This window comes from Ruditapes philippinarum, unplaced genomic scaffold, assembly GCF_026571515.1.
Source record: "Ruditapes philippinarum isolate M1 unplaced genomic scaffold, ASM2657151v2 ctg2958_1_1_1_1, whole genome shotgun sequence".
Lineage (NCBI taxonomy): Eukaryota > Metazoa > Mollusca > Bivalvia > Venerida > Veneridae > Ruditapes > Ruditapes philippinarum.
Window position 1 is genome coordinate 1 of NW_026856750.1, and position 15069 is coordinate 15069.

The 15069-nt window shown below is 33.7% G+C and overlaps 2 protein-coding genes across 2 annotated transcripts; both read left to right on the top strand.

Annotated features, from left to right (window-relative positions):
• Positions 1-8738: 8738 nt before the first annotated feature.
• On the top strand, positions 8739-10195 carry LOC132747605 (heat shock 70 kDa protein 12B-like). Its single transcript, XM_060737026.1, has 3 exons — positions 8739-8764; positions 9363-9612; positions 9965-10195. The coding sequence occupies exons 1-3, from the start codon at positions 8739-8741 to the stop codon at positions 10193-10195; spliced, it is 507 nt and encodes a 168-aa protein (XP_060593009.1).
• Positions 10196-10519: 324 nt separating this feature from the next.
• LOC132747604 (heat shock 70 kDa protein 12B-like) lies at positions 10520-13412 on the top strand. The gene is made up of 2 exons (XM_060737025.1): positions 10520-11458; positions 11732-13412. The coding sequence occupies exons 1-2, from the start codon at positions 11351-11353 to the stop codon at positions 12575-12577; spliced, it is 954 nt and encodes a 317-aa protein (XP_060593008.1). The 5' UTR covers positions 10520-11350; the 3' UTR covers positions 12578-13412.
• The last annotated feature ends 1657 nt before the right edge of the window (positions 13413-15069 follow it).

Here is a 15069-nt window from a genome sequence, read left to right on the forward strand (position 1 = left end):
AATTTTTTTGGATCATGTTTTTAATATTCCTTTTTTTCAGTTAGGCAAAAAATCAGTTGGACCATATTACTAAAGTGTCTGTTTTCTCCATTTTACAAATCAATACACGAATACGCCCGTTTTATAATGCCGCCTATACATGTCAAACACGTGTAAACAATAAACCGTTAACGTTATATCCGGACGATACCTGATAGTTGACAAAAATAACGGGAACAAAATTCTGAAAAAATAGTAATCAATTGTAGCCAAAGGGGAAAAACTCATGCCGAAAACGTTGCGGCAAATGGCGGATGTCACTCCTTGTCTTTTTTTATAATACCGTAAAATTTGACCAGTTTTAAAAGAGACAGATTGGGTTCAATTGATAACATATTTTTTGAGGCCATATTCTCGGATAATACTTAAAGATATTTAGACGTAGCAGAAACGTTTTTAAAAACCGTTACACGATCGAAAATATGCGCCGCAATCTGCGGTCCCGTTCTCGAGTTCCTATGAGAAAAGTTGTAAATTTTGAGCGATTTCTCATTTTAAAAAAATGTTCACGAAATCTAATTTTAAGAGAACGCCCTGTCTGACCAACATACTGTATGCCACACCCAGGGGTGTTTCAAGTCAAAACATAAACAAAATGAGTAGCCTTTCAGTCAATATCTGTATTTAGAATTACATTAAATGTTCTCCCATTGACATTAGAGGTTATTGTAGACCTGTGCGATAAAAAGTTACAACATCCCGCACCTCTTTAGAATTACACTTATTTATAGAAGGATACACTCTAGATCTATTGAGGGTAATTTGTAGTAGTGATATTATATTTCTTAAGAATAGTATGTTTTATAGGGGAAAGCCTGATGCGTTAAAAGAATTATTGAAAATATTAGTGTTTATGGATCGTGGAATATAAAATGAATTAACAGATGACAAATTTAAAGGCGTAAGAACGACGGATGGTGTTCGTCTAGGTGTACTGTGATGTTTCATCTGTATAGAATATGTAGACGTAGAATGTACCCGAAGAGGTGAAAGAAGATGTGTATTATTCCTATTTAAGTTATTCATAATTTAGTGTAGTATTAAATGATTCCGTGTCCAGTGGGGCACCTATACAAAAGTTACGAGACTAAAGTATCGAAGCCACATTGGACACAGAACCTGTAAAATGGTAAGATTAAAGAAAAGTTGGGTATGAAAATTATCATAAGTTGAAATAAATATAAAATAGATAAAAACAGAATCCCTAAAGAAAGCCCAACACAGCAAAATTGAAAATGTTGCAGGCTCGGTTTGATTGAGCCTGTTGGACTATGAAGACTGGACAAGGAGGGGGACACCCACAATGAACGCCGAACAATCCCTTGAGGATGAAAATATAACAACATTGATTGCATGTACGGGGAGACTTTTTACAGCCGCCACACGGCACAAACAACACGGTTGTGAGCATAAAATATGATAAACAACATCGACAAGGAAAGGCGGCATTCAATGAACGCAGCCCCCAACCGACCCAGCAACAAGCGCTAGCGGCAAGGAGCCTAGGAGGACCCCAAAGAAAAACAGGACAGGGCACAAGGCATAGTACGGGCAGGCAAACCACTACATCAGAAAACATAATAAGTAACTTATAAGGAACTAAAACAAAACAAATAAATGATTTAATATAAGGCCCATAATGTCAAAAGGCACAGGGGAAGGGGACATGAGACACGGGGAAGGGGGGGGGGAATAAAACAAATAAAAACTAGGGACAAAGGGAAGATACTTACCGTAGACGAGAAACAACAAGAGACACGAGCAAAAGTGTCACCAAAACAGTATAAAACAACATAGACATACATCTGAGGAACACAGAGGGGCGCCGCCTTGGAACGGTCAGCAGCATAATAATGACTACTGGGGAGTTTAAACCGGTTAATGGTGCACCAAACCTCGCTCTTAGCCCCACCATGTTCCTATAAACGAGACAGTGTAAATAAAATGAATCCCCGCCAAGTGAAATTCTACAACACCACTTCTCAATGCGTTGTTAACAAGTGCTTTTTCCAGCTACAACGCTTCGAGTACCAGCAAACGGATCTGTAGAATCGTGCCTGAAGTATAGCTGCAATAGTAAAGCAATGCAGTTTTCCGTACCACCATCACGGCGTAGTGTTTTAGGGGCTTTTCATGTTCATTCAATGCGTCTAAAAAGTATCTTGCAATAAGGTGTCAATCGTTATTTTAGTCCGAAACCTCTAACTATATTATTCTACTTAACCCATCTACAGCACCATGGATACAAAATCCATATAGTTCAAGTTTGTCGTAACCGTCCAGATGCCATATAAAACTGGGTTCTTCGGTGTAGTATACGCGCCGGCGTAAGCGATGTGCTTTCCGCATCACAAAAAATAGATAAATACAGAATCCCTAAGGAAAGCCCAAAACGGCAAAATTGAAAATCAAAACCATCTGGATCAAGCGCTCTCATTATTTCAATGACGTCGTCCCTTTTGACGTACATGTGGTAATCCAGCATTAACCTATGCAACATTGTATGGTATTCTATGCATTGTCCACTTGTTTGTATTCCTCCGTTTATAACATCAGACACAGTCTTAAGAGTAGTATATATTCTATTACGCCGTTTTGAATTCAAGCATTTAAAAATTCTCCTTACTGTATTCAATAACATTGCAATGCCATGCCGTGCCATTAAAAGTCCTTCGACTTAATAGATCTGATCTGAAAACCATTCTGAAAGTACCCAGAGTTTTGTTTGTTATAGATGTTGAGGGTAGGTACCTTGGCACGGTAGATTGGGTAAAACCGAACAGTATAATGATGAAGACACATATCAACATCACGGTTTTCATCCTCGTTACCTTTTGTCCAGTAGCTGTGTCTGAAATACAAGTTTATCTTTTATCTAACTCTATACATTCATAGTATATAAAATTGGTATATATTTTAGCTCCGTCTAATAAAGATAATTTTTATAAAGATTGTTAGGTGCGAAAAAAAAAACTTTTAACATTATAACATGCTCTTAGGATATTTTGTTCTAACTGGTCCTATATTTATTTTTGTTCTAAAGTATTCTTTTCTCAATAGTTAAAATATACAACAAAATTAGACATTGCTGCTAACTGCAATTGGTGCTCGATCACAATTATAAGTTGACTCTGTACTTGTGTGTATGAACATAGCACTTGCCATTCTTTATGGAATTGGTCAACACATTCCAAGTACTTAAGAGAAATACTGATTCTGTGTTAGCTCAATAAAATGCTGAATTGCGATACATGTTTTACACTGTGCACAATGCCATTTAAAAACGCAAAACTTGTATCTGCTGTCTACTTGTAAATACAGTTATTTGTGTTTTACTCATGGCAATATTTTGTGATGAAGGCAAAAAAAGTATAAGGACATAATGAAAATATTTAAAACATAGCAGATTGCACAAAACACACAGTCTCTTGTGGAATTAAAGTCTGTGATATATTACCACTATGGGATTATATCAAATAACATTTAATTTCCTTCTTAACACATCCGATCCTCCATGACAAATCTCAATGAAATTATTTAAAACGTTTAAAAAACATACCTGAAACTAACGTTGCTGCTTTCAGCTTCTAGAGCACATGTAACATGGGTAACATCCGGTCCTCCATGACAAATCTCAATGAAATTATTTAAAACGTTTAAAAAACATACCTGAAACTAACGTTGCTGCTTTCAGCTTCTAGAGCACATGTAAAATGGGTAAAAAATTCTAGCCATAATTCATAAAACAACAAGTCATAAATCAAAAGTCGAAAGTCAAAAGCAAAACATCCGTAAGTCGAAACTTAAAAGTGACCCTCCACGGCTTCCATATATATGAGAGTTCCTGTATAAAATAGTTGTGTAGGTCGATCAAAACACAATTGCTTTATAAAATAGAGAAAATAAGGATCCCTAAAGAAAGCCCAACACGACAAAATTGAAATTGTTGCAGGTATATAAAAGCACATATAAAAAGCATATATTAAAGGGTATATAAAAGCATAGGTAAAAGGGTATATAAAAGCATATATAAAAGGGTTTATAAAAGCATATGTAAAAGCACATTTCATCAGATCAAAAAGACATATTACATCCAATAGAATTATAAAAGTTGATCGACATTTTATTCTTTTGACCAAACAATTAAAACACATAATAATCCTGTTCAAGAATTATTGTGTAAGAAATTTTTTGGTCGACAAACCAGAAAAAATACGATAATATCCTGTTCTAAAACTCCTGTGTAAGATATTTGTTTGGGCGACCAAGCAAAAAATATACGGTAAAAATCCTTTATCAGAGTTCCTGTAGAATACATTAGTGTTTGTCAATCGGATCAAAGTTGTTTTATAAAAGCACATTTCATTCAATCACAAAGATATGTTATATCCAATGAAATTGTAAGAAATGACATTTTAATATTTTGACAGAACAAAAATATGATCAAAATTCTTTTTCAGAATTCATGTGTAAGATATTTCACTGTGTTAACGATTATATTAGTAGTTATAAATATTTTTGACAGGTTATATGGCTCTATATAAACGGTTGTTTGTAAATATAACCCGAGCTGTAGACGAGGGTTATATTGCAAACAACCGTTTGTATACGGCCATATAACCTGTCAGAAATATTTATAACGAATTTATAATACAGCAAGCATCATTTTTAGAGTAATAAAGTGATATTTCTTTATAAATCGACAACAGTCGTGTATATAAAACTATATAAACGTCACGATTATCCAATGAAAAGCGACGTTACAAACTTGCAGCATTATAAATGTATTGATTATAAGACACAGAAAAAATTAACAAGCAACAATTCATATGCATTGTTATAGCATTGTTCGAGTGTTTCGTCCGACTTCCAATGACAATTTTTCCCGCGTATTGTCTGTAACAATTTCAGACCTTACATTATTATGCAAATTTGGCTTGTGTTAGGCATTACGAAAGTTACATTACGTAAGTTTGGCATTCATCAGCTCCATTGCCGTAAGTATTGTCTGTATACCTTTTTATATCTTTAGTTCTATGTGCATTAGTTCTGATAGATAATTTTACAATTTCTTCTTCCTTTAAGTAGCGTACATCTCTTGTATATGCCTCAAGATGTTCACTTTCATAGCTTGAACTTGAATTCCGAGGGAGATTTACATTTGAACACTTTACGATATTTTGGAATTAGTGTTGATTTTTGGCATTTGATCGGAATATGTTTTAGAGCTTAGTGCTATGCTTTAATGAGTCCCTCGACTTTCATTACCATGTGTATTTGCTACTACTGGAGATGACCTTCCTTTACTCTTATGTTCACTTTTATGTGTATAAAGTGTGTGTCTGCGCCTATAGTTTTATGCCTCATTTAATCTTAGAGACTTAGTTCCCATGTCTCGCATTTCAACACCATGCGGAGGTGGTATGATTTCTTCTTTCTCTGTTCATTGAAGGGCTATCACAATTATCGTAAACATGTTTATGCGGATTTTGTCCTTGGTCTGTACTTCTCGAAGGTACTTTTGCACTTCCTGATAAGTGCGTTTCCTGTTTGGTAGAGGTTTGAAGACTATAATCATCTTTAGGCTCATAAAATTCGTCTCGTCAAAAAGGTTCAAATCTGATGATTGTATACCGATGATAACTTTTATATTGAGATCCAGACGCTTCACTGCTTTTGCTTATTTCTGGTATTAAGAATCGCTTTTTAATTACCTCTGTTTCAAATCAACGTGATATTAGATTGCATTCTGTTAAGCAAATTGCTGAGTTTGGGTGTATTGATGTGGGGAATCTTCTGCAAATAGTTATAAAATACCATAGATTAGTAATAGCAAACAAAACCACACGTGATGAATGTTCTAAAACAGAAGCGTGCAACATACAATTCTATATACACAGTATATGTTTCAGATTTCATGTTGTAAATCAGATCAGTATGAAAGTTTAAATTTAAATATAAATAATATATGTACATGGTACATGTCAAGATAAAAACGGTTATCTTGCATTGACAATGAAAATTTGGAACACTTCCCATAACGTTAAATGATTGTAAACACACGTATCCAAATAACGATATCGTATCAATTGTACGTATTTATCTAACTGTATTATTCATATGATGTTTATAAAGAAATTATGATTAAGGAAAATAGATTAGATTGAGTAAATTTATTCAATTGTTCATAAACTCCAGTCACGTTGAGCAGACGAATCATTAGTTACGGCGAATGAGATTTAGAACCTTGCTTCATGTTATTATTCACGGTATACCCTCACGTTTTATCAGAGATGGATCCCCAGTTATTGCTAGTCCATTAGCTCATATCATAAACTTATCCCTTATCCAAGGTCAAGTCCCTGATGATCTTAAATCTGCAAGAGTTGTCCCCGTCTATAAAAAGAACGACAAATTGTATGTTGGTTATTACCGGCCTGTGTCCATTTTAAATGTTGTATCTAAAATCCTTGAAAAGGTGGTTTATGACCAGGTTGAAGCTTATTTTAAGGATAAAGATCTGCTGTATAAATTTCAATCAGGTTTCAGGTTTCTGATTCACCTTACAGACTTTATCAGGTATGAAAATGATAAAGGTAATGTTGTTGGTATGGTGCTGCTGGATTTGCAGAAAGCGTTTGACACAGTCGACCATTCCATTCTTTTAATGAAACTGCAAGCATCAGGTCTCAGTATTGACGTCCTAAATTGGTTCAAATCATATTTATCAGATAGACAGCAGCTTGTAGATGTCTCTGGTACTTATTCTTCCAATTCCAAAATAACATGTGGTGTTCCTCAGGGCTCAATCCTCGGACCCCTTCTCTTTTTAATTTATGTAAATGATATGTCAGCTGTGGTCAAAAATAAATTGCTTTTGTATGCTGATGATTCTGGTATCCTTGTATCTGGTAAAAGTTTATCTGTTGTTGAAAAGGCATTGACAGATGATATGGAATTGGTCAGCCAATGGTTAGTGGACAATAAGTTGTCATTGAACTTGGGTAGGTAAAACCGAGTAAATTTATTTGGGTCCAGGCTAAAGCTTAGGTCACAATCTAACCTGCATATAACCTTTTCTGGTACATCCATTGAATCAACTTCATCTATCAAGTATCTTGGGATTACTATAGACCAAAATCTGTCATTTTGCGCCATAGCCGAGTCTGTTCTTAAGAAGGCCAACTCTCGGTTAAAATTTCTTTATCGCAAGAAAGAGTTTCTTACTCAGCATACCAAGAAACTTCTGGTTATGTCTCTTATTCAGTGTCACTATGATTACGCATGCTCTGTTTGGTATAATAGCTTGACACAGTCTTTAAAGAATAAGTTACAAACTTGTCAAAACAAAATAATGAGATTTGTATTTGACTTGGACTCCAGATCCCACATTGACCCATCCCACTTTAAGTCCCTTAACTGGCTACCGGTCCACAAAAGAGTTGAACAGATAATGTTGTGTCATGTTTTTAAGATAAAAAATGGCCTATCTCCGGATTACATGTCTGAACACTTTATTTCACAAGATTCCATTCATAATTATAGTACAAGACTTAGTCAAAAGGGTGGATATTGTCTACCTAAGGTCAAAGGCCAGGGTTCTAAGTCCTTTGCTTTCTCTGGTATTAAATTATGGAATGATTTACCTGTAAAGTTAACGGAGATCAACAGGTTACAAAGTTTTAAGGTTGCTATCAAAAGTCATCTTATGAACAGTATTTAAAATTTTTTTAAACATGATTTTACATATTTCGGCTCAGGATTTTAAATTGTCTGCTATTTATATTATTAAAATTTTAGTAATGTGTTTAAATCCTAGCTGTAAACAGGAGTATCATTAACTCAAGATTTGACTGTGATATACATTTTTATGATTTATTAGTTTTTTTTAAACATGATTATATTTAGGTTTGCCTCTCTATGTCATGTCGCCAATACAAAGGACCACAATGATAATAAGAGCTTTTTTGCCCTTTTTTGTGTTATCCTTGGTTTTGGTGAGCATGTCATAGTTTTACTCGTATGTGATATAGTATTTAATAATGCTCATTATTTTATCCTATGTTATATTGTCAACTATGTATATGCTTCCTTTGCCGAAATAAATCTATCTGTCTACCACGCTAAGTCAATAAAACAACTATGCAGCAAAGAAGGATTTACTTTGTAATGCTTTTTCTTATATGATAGTGTTAATATTTGATCAATATAAACTTAACTCACACTTAACTTGCAACTACAATATATAAGGTTATTTTAAAATCAAATTGAAACTAAGAGTAGATGTTGTAATGTCATTTATGCCAATATGTATATATTTTGGACAGTGTAACGTAAAGTACCTTAATATTTTTACTTATATTATGCAAAAGTTTTTTTTACAAAAAAATGTTGAATCATAAAAAAGTAAAAAAAGGAAAGCAGGTTAAGAGAATACTTTAAGTATTTCAACTATACGACGTGTGAGCTATTGTTACCTTATTTGGTTTTCCACTTTTGGTTTAGGAAAAAGTAATTCATATTTGCAGAATCAAGTCTCTCTTTTAAAAAGAGCACAGGTCTTTGTAAATCTTAAACGGAATTGTTTAAATCGGACCTAACTTATACAGTGGAATTTCATATAGATTTTTTTAGAGAAATTAAAATGACAGATAATGCAACGGGGATTGATGCAGGGCCAAGTCGAGATAATCCCGTAGATGCAGACACCATTACGATTGATTGTGTAAGTTACAATACTGTATAAATATTTTCAATAAAGTTTTTCTTGAAACGTAACGTTTTTTTTCTTGGAGACAGTCAAAAGTAGTGACAATGCTCAATAACTAGTATATATATAAAACATAATTAAATGGTTATCGGTTTTATCATACAGTTTATATTTATGCCTGAAATCGAATACAAGATGGATCAAAATTGCATTACAACTTGATTTGAAAAATAGGGTTACCCTATCACGAATCATTTCGTTTTTAGTTTTCTCTATATAAAAACTTGATTATAAATTTGGCTTTACAACTGTATATTCCACCTTTAACATTAAAAAAATGCGAATGATATAGAATGTTGCATATTAAAAAAAAATTTTGTTTCAAAGTCAGCGGTGTTTCCCCAAAATCATACTATCTGAAAAAAAAAAAATTCATTGTAAACAAATGTAAAAAACTACATTTTTACTGATACTAAAAAAATTCACGGCAAAATAAATTACATTAAATATTTTTACCAGTTTTTTTATTTTAACAGGATGAAAAAAAATACCCCCCGGGTTAGTAATAGCAATCGATTTTGGGGGACATATGGTTGTCTTTATCCCTTTGAAGGGAATCGCATGAAAATGAAAACTGCCTCGAAAGCATCAAGGTTCCAACAACTTGGCCATCAAGCGGATTTTGTACCAGAAAGACACCGTCTTGTATACTACTTAAACCTGACAAAAGCATTGCTGAGTTTGGGTACAAAGCTGATTTTCAATTCAGCAAAAATGAGTCGCTTCCTGAGAGAAAGAGACCAAAAGACTGGAAGGACTGGAATTTCTTTCGCTCTTTCAAGATGCGACTCTACACTGGGGAGGTATGAATATATATCAAGTGATCAATCAAAATAAAAAAATAATTCAGAACATGATGTAACAAATGATAATTTGCGTCATTGTCTTAATTAGATACATTTGTGAGAAAAGTGATCCTACGGAAGCAGTAAAACACAATTGTCCTAAGATTTACTATTTAGCCAATCAGTGCAACACTGTTTGATTGAGTCTGTTCCGTCAAGTAGTACCCATGTTCCAATTTGATAAACTCTTTTATATATCGAATACAAATTGTTCTAAATTGTGACTGCATTAGATATTTAGCTTCCGTTAAGATTTATTTTCTTTGGTAGTTTGCTTTTTTGTTCAGTTGCAGTTTGTGTCCCTTTGTAGGAACTTACAGTCGATACTCCAATGGAAGCCGCAAAAAACAAACATTTACCAGCAGTTGAGGTACTGGCAAAAACAATAGAGTATCTGAAGGCTGAAGCAATTAAAAAACTACGAGCAGACGGTTGTGTTTATTCAGAAAAAGTAACCAAATGGGTTATAACGGCTCCTGCTATTTGGAATGACTCGGCTAAACATGTGATGCAAGAGGCGGCAGAAAAAGTAATTATCTAAGGGCTTGAACATGAATCAGAAGATTAGATATTAAAACTGCTGCATACGTTTTATCTTACTGTATTATTCATACGATATTTATTATAAGTTAAAAATTGATTAGATTCAATGTATTCATTTTAGCTTAAATATAATAGGTTTACTATTTCAACTATTTATAGGGTAGAAAAAAGGAAAAAAATCTCAAGCTTCGAGGAAAGTGCGCTTTTTACTTTCGAAATTCCTCCTGAGAAAATGGGAATTTTGCCAATGGCAATAATGAAAAGGGGAAATACTCAGCTCCTGGGAAACACTGATCTTTTACGGGGCGTTTTTTAATGGTTCATTTTTATCGCATCACTTTTCATTTGAAATGAGCTCTGGATCAATTGGTTATGTGCATAGAATTGTGACATAGCATTGTAGTATCCTGAAACACGTTAAGATGTTCTCTCTTGTTTTTGTTACGTTTTCCAGACATTTTTTATATAAAGTATTTATAGACATGTAATCTTTCTTTCCACATTTTTCCTTTTAAATAGTACACCTTTGTCAATGGTTGCAAGTGTAACACCGTTTTTTTTAAGAATTGTCAATTATTGTATTGTTAGTTTGAAAGATTGACTACTACTGTAATTTGTTGGGGTTTTTTTTTGTCGTGAATATTCTTAATCAAACCGTTTACGTTTTAATTAATGTTAATCCTCATTTGGTCTCCCATTTCAAAAAATCTGGTTTTTTTACTTTTAACTACATCAGGTTGGAATCAGTGTGAGTTTAAGTCAGCTGTGAACGTGCATGATGTGATTGTTTGTTTGTGGGCAAGCATGATTGAATTTCTTTCAGGAAATCCTTTTATACCGATGAAAACAGAAGCAAATACAACGCGTAGCATCTCAGTCGCACCCTTGCACCGAAAACAGCGTTATTAAAGACATTTTTATGGTCTCTACCTGTTTTCTTAACTGCATTATTGCATATGATTCTACTTAGCAACATCATATATAAATTGTAAATATAATAAAAGTGTAAAATGATAAAATGATGTTTTTTCATGTTTAAGGTGACACTGTTGATATAACAACGGTTAAAATAAATGAAGACAAGTCAAGTCAACAGGTTTACAAATCATCCGGATGTCCTTGGGGTGGATCAAAGGTCAATGAAAAATTTGAAATGTTTCTGGTAGAATTGATAGGAGCAGAAACAGTCAGGACATTCTTTGAAAAGCATGTTATTGACTACCACGACATGCAAATGGATTTTGAAGGCAGGAAAAGAGAGGTAAAATGATTATCATATTATTATATTAGATTGGCTGTAAGACTTTTACATTGACATGAAAAATTATTCAAATGTATAAACTGCATATTTGATGATGTTACTTCAAAAGTTTTTTTAGCATAAAAATAATTTTATTACAGTGATTGTAATCTTGATACTTATCTTTATAAAACAAATTAACGAGAACACTGTCATCAAATACTATTTTTATTGCATGAAACAATTGTGATATTTTGTTTTATCTCCTTACATTTCTATTGCTTGTTTTAACAGACGAAAGGGTCAGATGATCAAATACCGTTCAAACTCCCAGATTCACTCCGACAGTTATGGGAACGTGCAGAAGACAAAGAAATCGATGATATACTTGAAGAAAAGGAAGGGTTTGGAGAAATTGAATATATGACAGGCCGGTTATTCTTGGAAGCTAAAATAATCCATAGGTTTTTCCAAGAGACCATCGATGGCTTACTTAAATACATAAATGAAGAGGTTTTTTCAGAGATGTCAAATATTTCAGTAAACTCAATTATCTTGCTTGGTGAATTTGCTGAATCAAATTATGTAATGCAATATGTGAGTGAAAGTCTCCGATCTCTTCATATTCCTGTAGTGAGGCCACAATTACCAGAGTTAGTCGTATTGAATGGTGCTGTTCTGTTCGGTCAGACTGAAAAGATTGTAACGTCAATAATTTTGAGGCATTCTTATGGAATTGCAATGACAACGGAATTTGTTCAAAACAAACACAAGGAGGATGAGAAATATGAATTAGATAATATGATAATGGCAAACAATGTATTCAGAAAGCATGCCACTATCGGGCAAACCGTTCCAATAAATGAATGGACTTCTTCAAAGGAATATTATCCAGAAAATGAGAGGGACAGAAAAACTACTTTTTTCATTTTCACATCGGATTCAGTAGATCCTGTTCATACAACAGAAAAGGGTTGTAAATATATAGGCCAGGTTGGTGTAGATTTCGGATATAACAGTGATTCTACTATGAGGAAGGCAGTGAAAGTGGAGTTCAAATTTGGGGCGACAGAGCTCAAAGTTAGAGCCGTTACTTCGACCTCCAGCAAACAACACGTCAGCTATTTTAATTTACAATGAACCCTATTCCTTACTTGACTTGTTATAATGTTATTATTATTTTAGTGAACATTGAACATAGAGACGGTCTTTTTAACTGAAGAGTTTTAAAATTGAAAAGAGTTAGCATATTATTGTTGTACGTGAATGTTTGTGGTATCTTTGGTACCTTCTATTCGAACTTCTCCTAGTTCGTGTATTCCTACTTGAATACTATTATTCAACCTGAAGATATGGTACTTTTTTCCTAAATTTGTCTTTTGACGTCAAGTCTGTGATATGCAGGCTTCATAAGCTTTGATCCCCATTAAAATTCCATTTGATTTAATTCCGCCAATTAATTTCTCGTTTGGGGAACACGCATTCGTTAACTTCGGGACCATACGCTACTTTACATGGAATGCCACGTCCGTGTCACACTAAAGGTTCCATGATAACCGCCGTATGAACACATCTGCGGATGTTTCTAAATTCAAAGTTTCACCTTTTTCATGTTTAAATGTTGAATTCTGCTTAAGTCGGTAGTAGGGATACCTTGCACTTATCAGCAACGTCCATAAATAGGCTCAACCAAACCAAGCCTGCAGTAGTCTTCAATTGTGTCAGTTCTTTTCTCTCTATTTTTTATATTACAATAGTTTGCATACTGCTTTAATCTGTCAAACTGACATTATCATATCATACATACAATTCATAAACAGCCATTGAAAACATTTTATATGATTAATTGAATCTTGTGTTGCATTTAACTGTTTATATTCAAAATGAACGTAATAAGTCGATTTTGATAATATAAAAAATGTGTATGCAAACCTAAATGTATAGATTCCTACACTGCCATACTTACGTTGTCGAAATCGAACACTATGTATTTGTTAACTATAGAGCTAATTTTAATTGCTTTGTAAAAGAAAGAGCATCGAGATACGTGGCTATCTGCTTAGTACGAGGGGGAGTAGCCCCCCTCCCACAGTATAAATCAAATTGCCGAGTGTTTTTGGTGCACATTATTAATACATGCACTTCCAGTTAATGCACTGTGCATGTGTGTGTAATTACCAAAGGCGACAGTGTGACAGAAAGAAAGTTCTTGACAGTGTGAAACTGAGACAGATATCTGCTCGGCATATATATCAAACGATGAGCATGGATCAGAATGAATAAAGTAGGTGTTTCATGTTTATCCCTGTTTCTCGTATTCTCGGGGTTTCTCGTATTCTCGTGGAATCATTAAAACGGATGGAAGCGACGCTCGCGACTTCCGTCGATATCCGAAAACATGTCTATTTAGCAGAGCATTTCATCTCCATTAAAAAAATAAAAGAAATGCGGCAAAAACCGATAAAAAACAAAAAAAACTGTGGAAATAATCGTAAAATCCAGAAAATTTAATTAAATTTATCAATTTCCCCCCAAAAATCATCAGTTTTCTAGTTTTTTTCCATGTTGCAGAAATCTGTAGCGGGTCTCTGACGCAAGACGCTTCAAATGACGGTCTCACACTACTATTTATACAATACAGCTCAAAATATTTGTTCCACGAATAGATAATATAAAAAAGATATGAACTCCAATTAAAAACCAATAATGAAACATTGTTTGTCCTAAACACATTTCATTTTTGACAACTGCAACGGAAAACAGTAGTATTCATTGTTAAATGCTCATATAACTAATAAGTAACTAATAAATAAACGTAAACTTAATGTATATTAGAGAGATTATGTAAGTAACAACACTATATGGAGTTCAAACTATTTTTGGAACAATCAAAATCATTTGGTACCAAAGAGGCGTCAATATGATCCTTAAAGTTTGATATGGCCTGCCAAGCTGTTATTAAAACACAATAAAATTACAGATTTAGGCCATTTAACACTTAATTAGGTGTGGCACTAATGATTTGAACTGGTATGTAGAATAAAATCATCACATAGCGACCAGCCTTAACAACCAATCAAATTCCACGAGAATACGAGAAAGCACCTGCTTCACATAGAGGGTGAAGGTCAGAAGCAGAAATATCTTTAGTTTTGCTTACAGTTACGATCTTTCTTTCTTTGTATTTTGTTAGTAAGGTATTTCTCTGTGTATCAGGCTAAAAATACTGTAACAAAATGTTTTATAAATATTATGCAACCAAGTTTAGTCCTTAACCCCCCGAGAATACGAGAAAACAGGATACTGTATTATCAATAATAATTTAATTTTGATAAATATGTGTAATATTTTTTTCCTTTTTTTATGTTTTGACGGTTCTTGTTGGTTCTCGACGGTTCTTGTCATCAGCACATACCATTAGAAAAATATCATTGAAATTGTGTTCAGCAGACCGAAGAAAAACAAAATGATTAGAATTTATGTATATGACATTTATAATACTGCACGTTTTTAACGCCGTTTTTCATTGGATAATCGTGACGTTTATATTATTAATTATAAAGATTGTTGACATGTTATATGGCCCTATATAAACGGCTTTTTGTAAAACTAACCCGAGCCGCTAGGCGAGG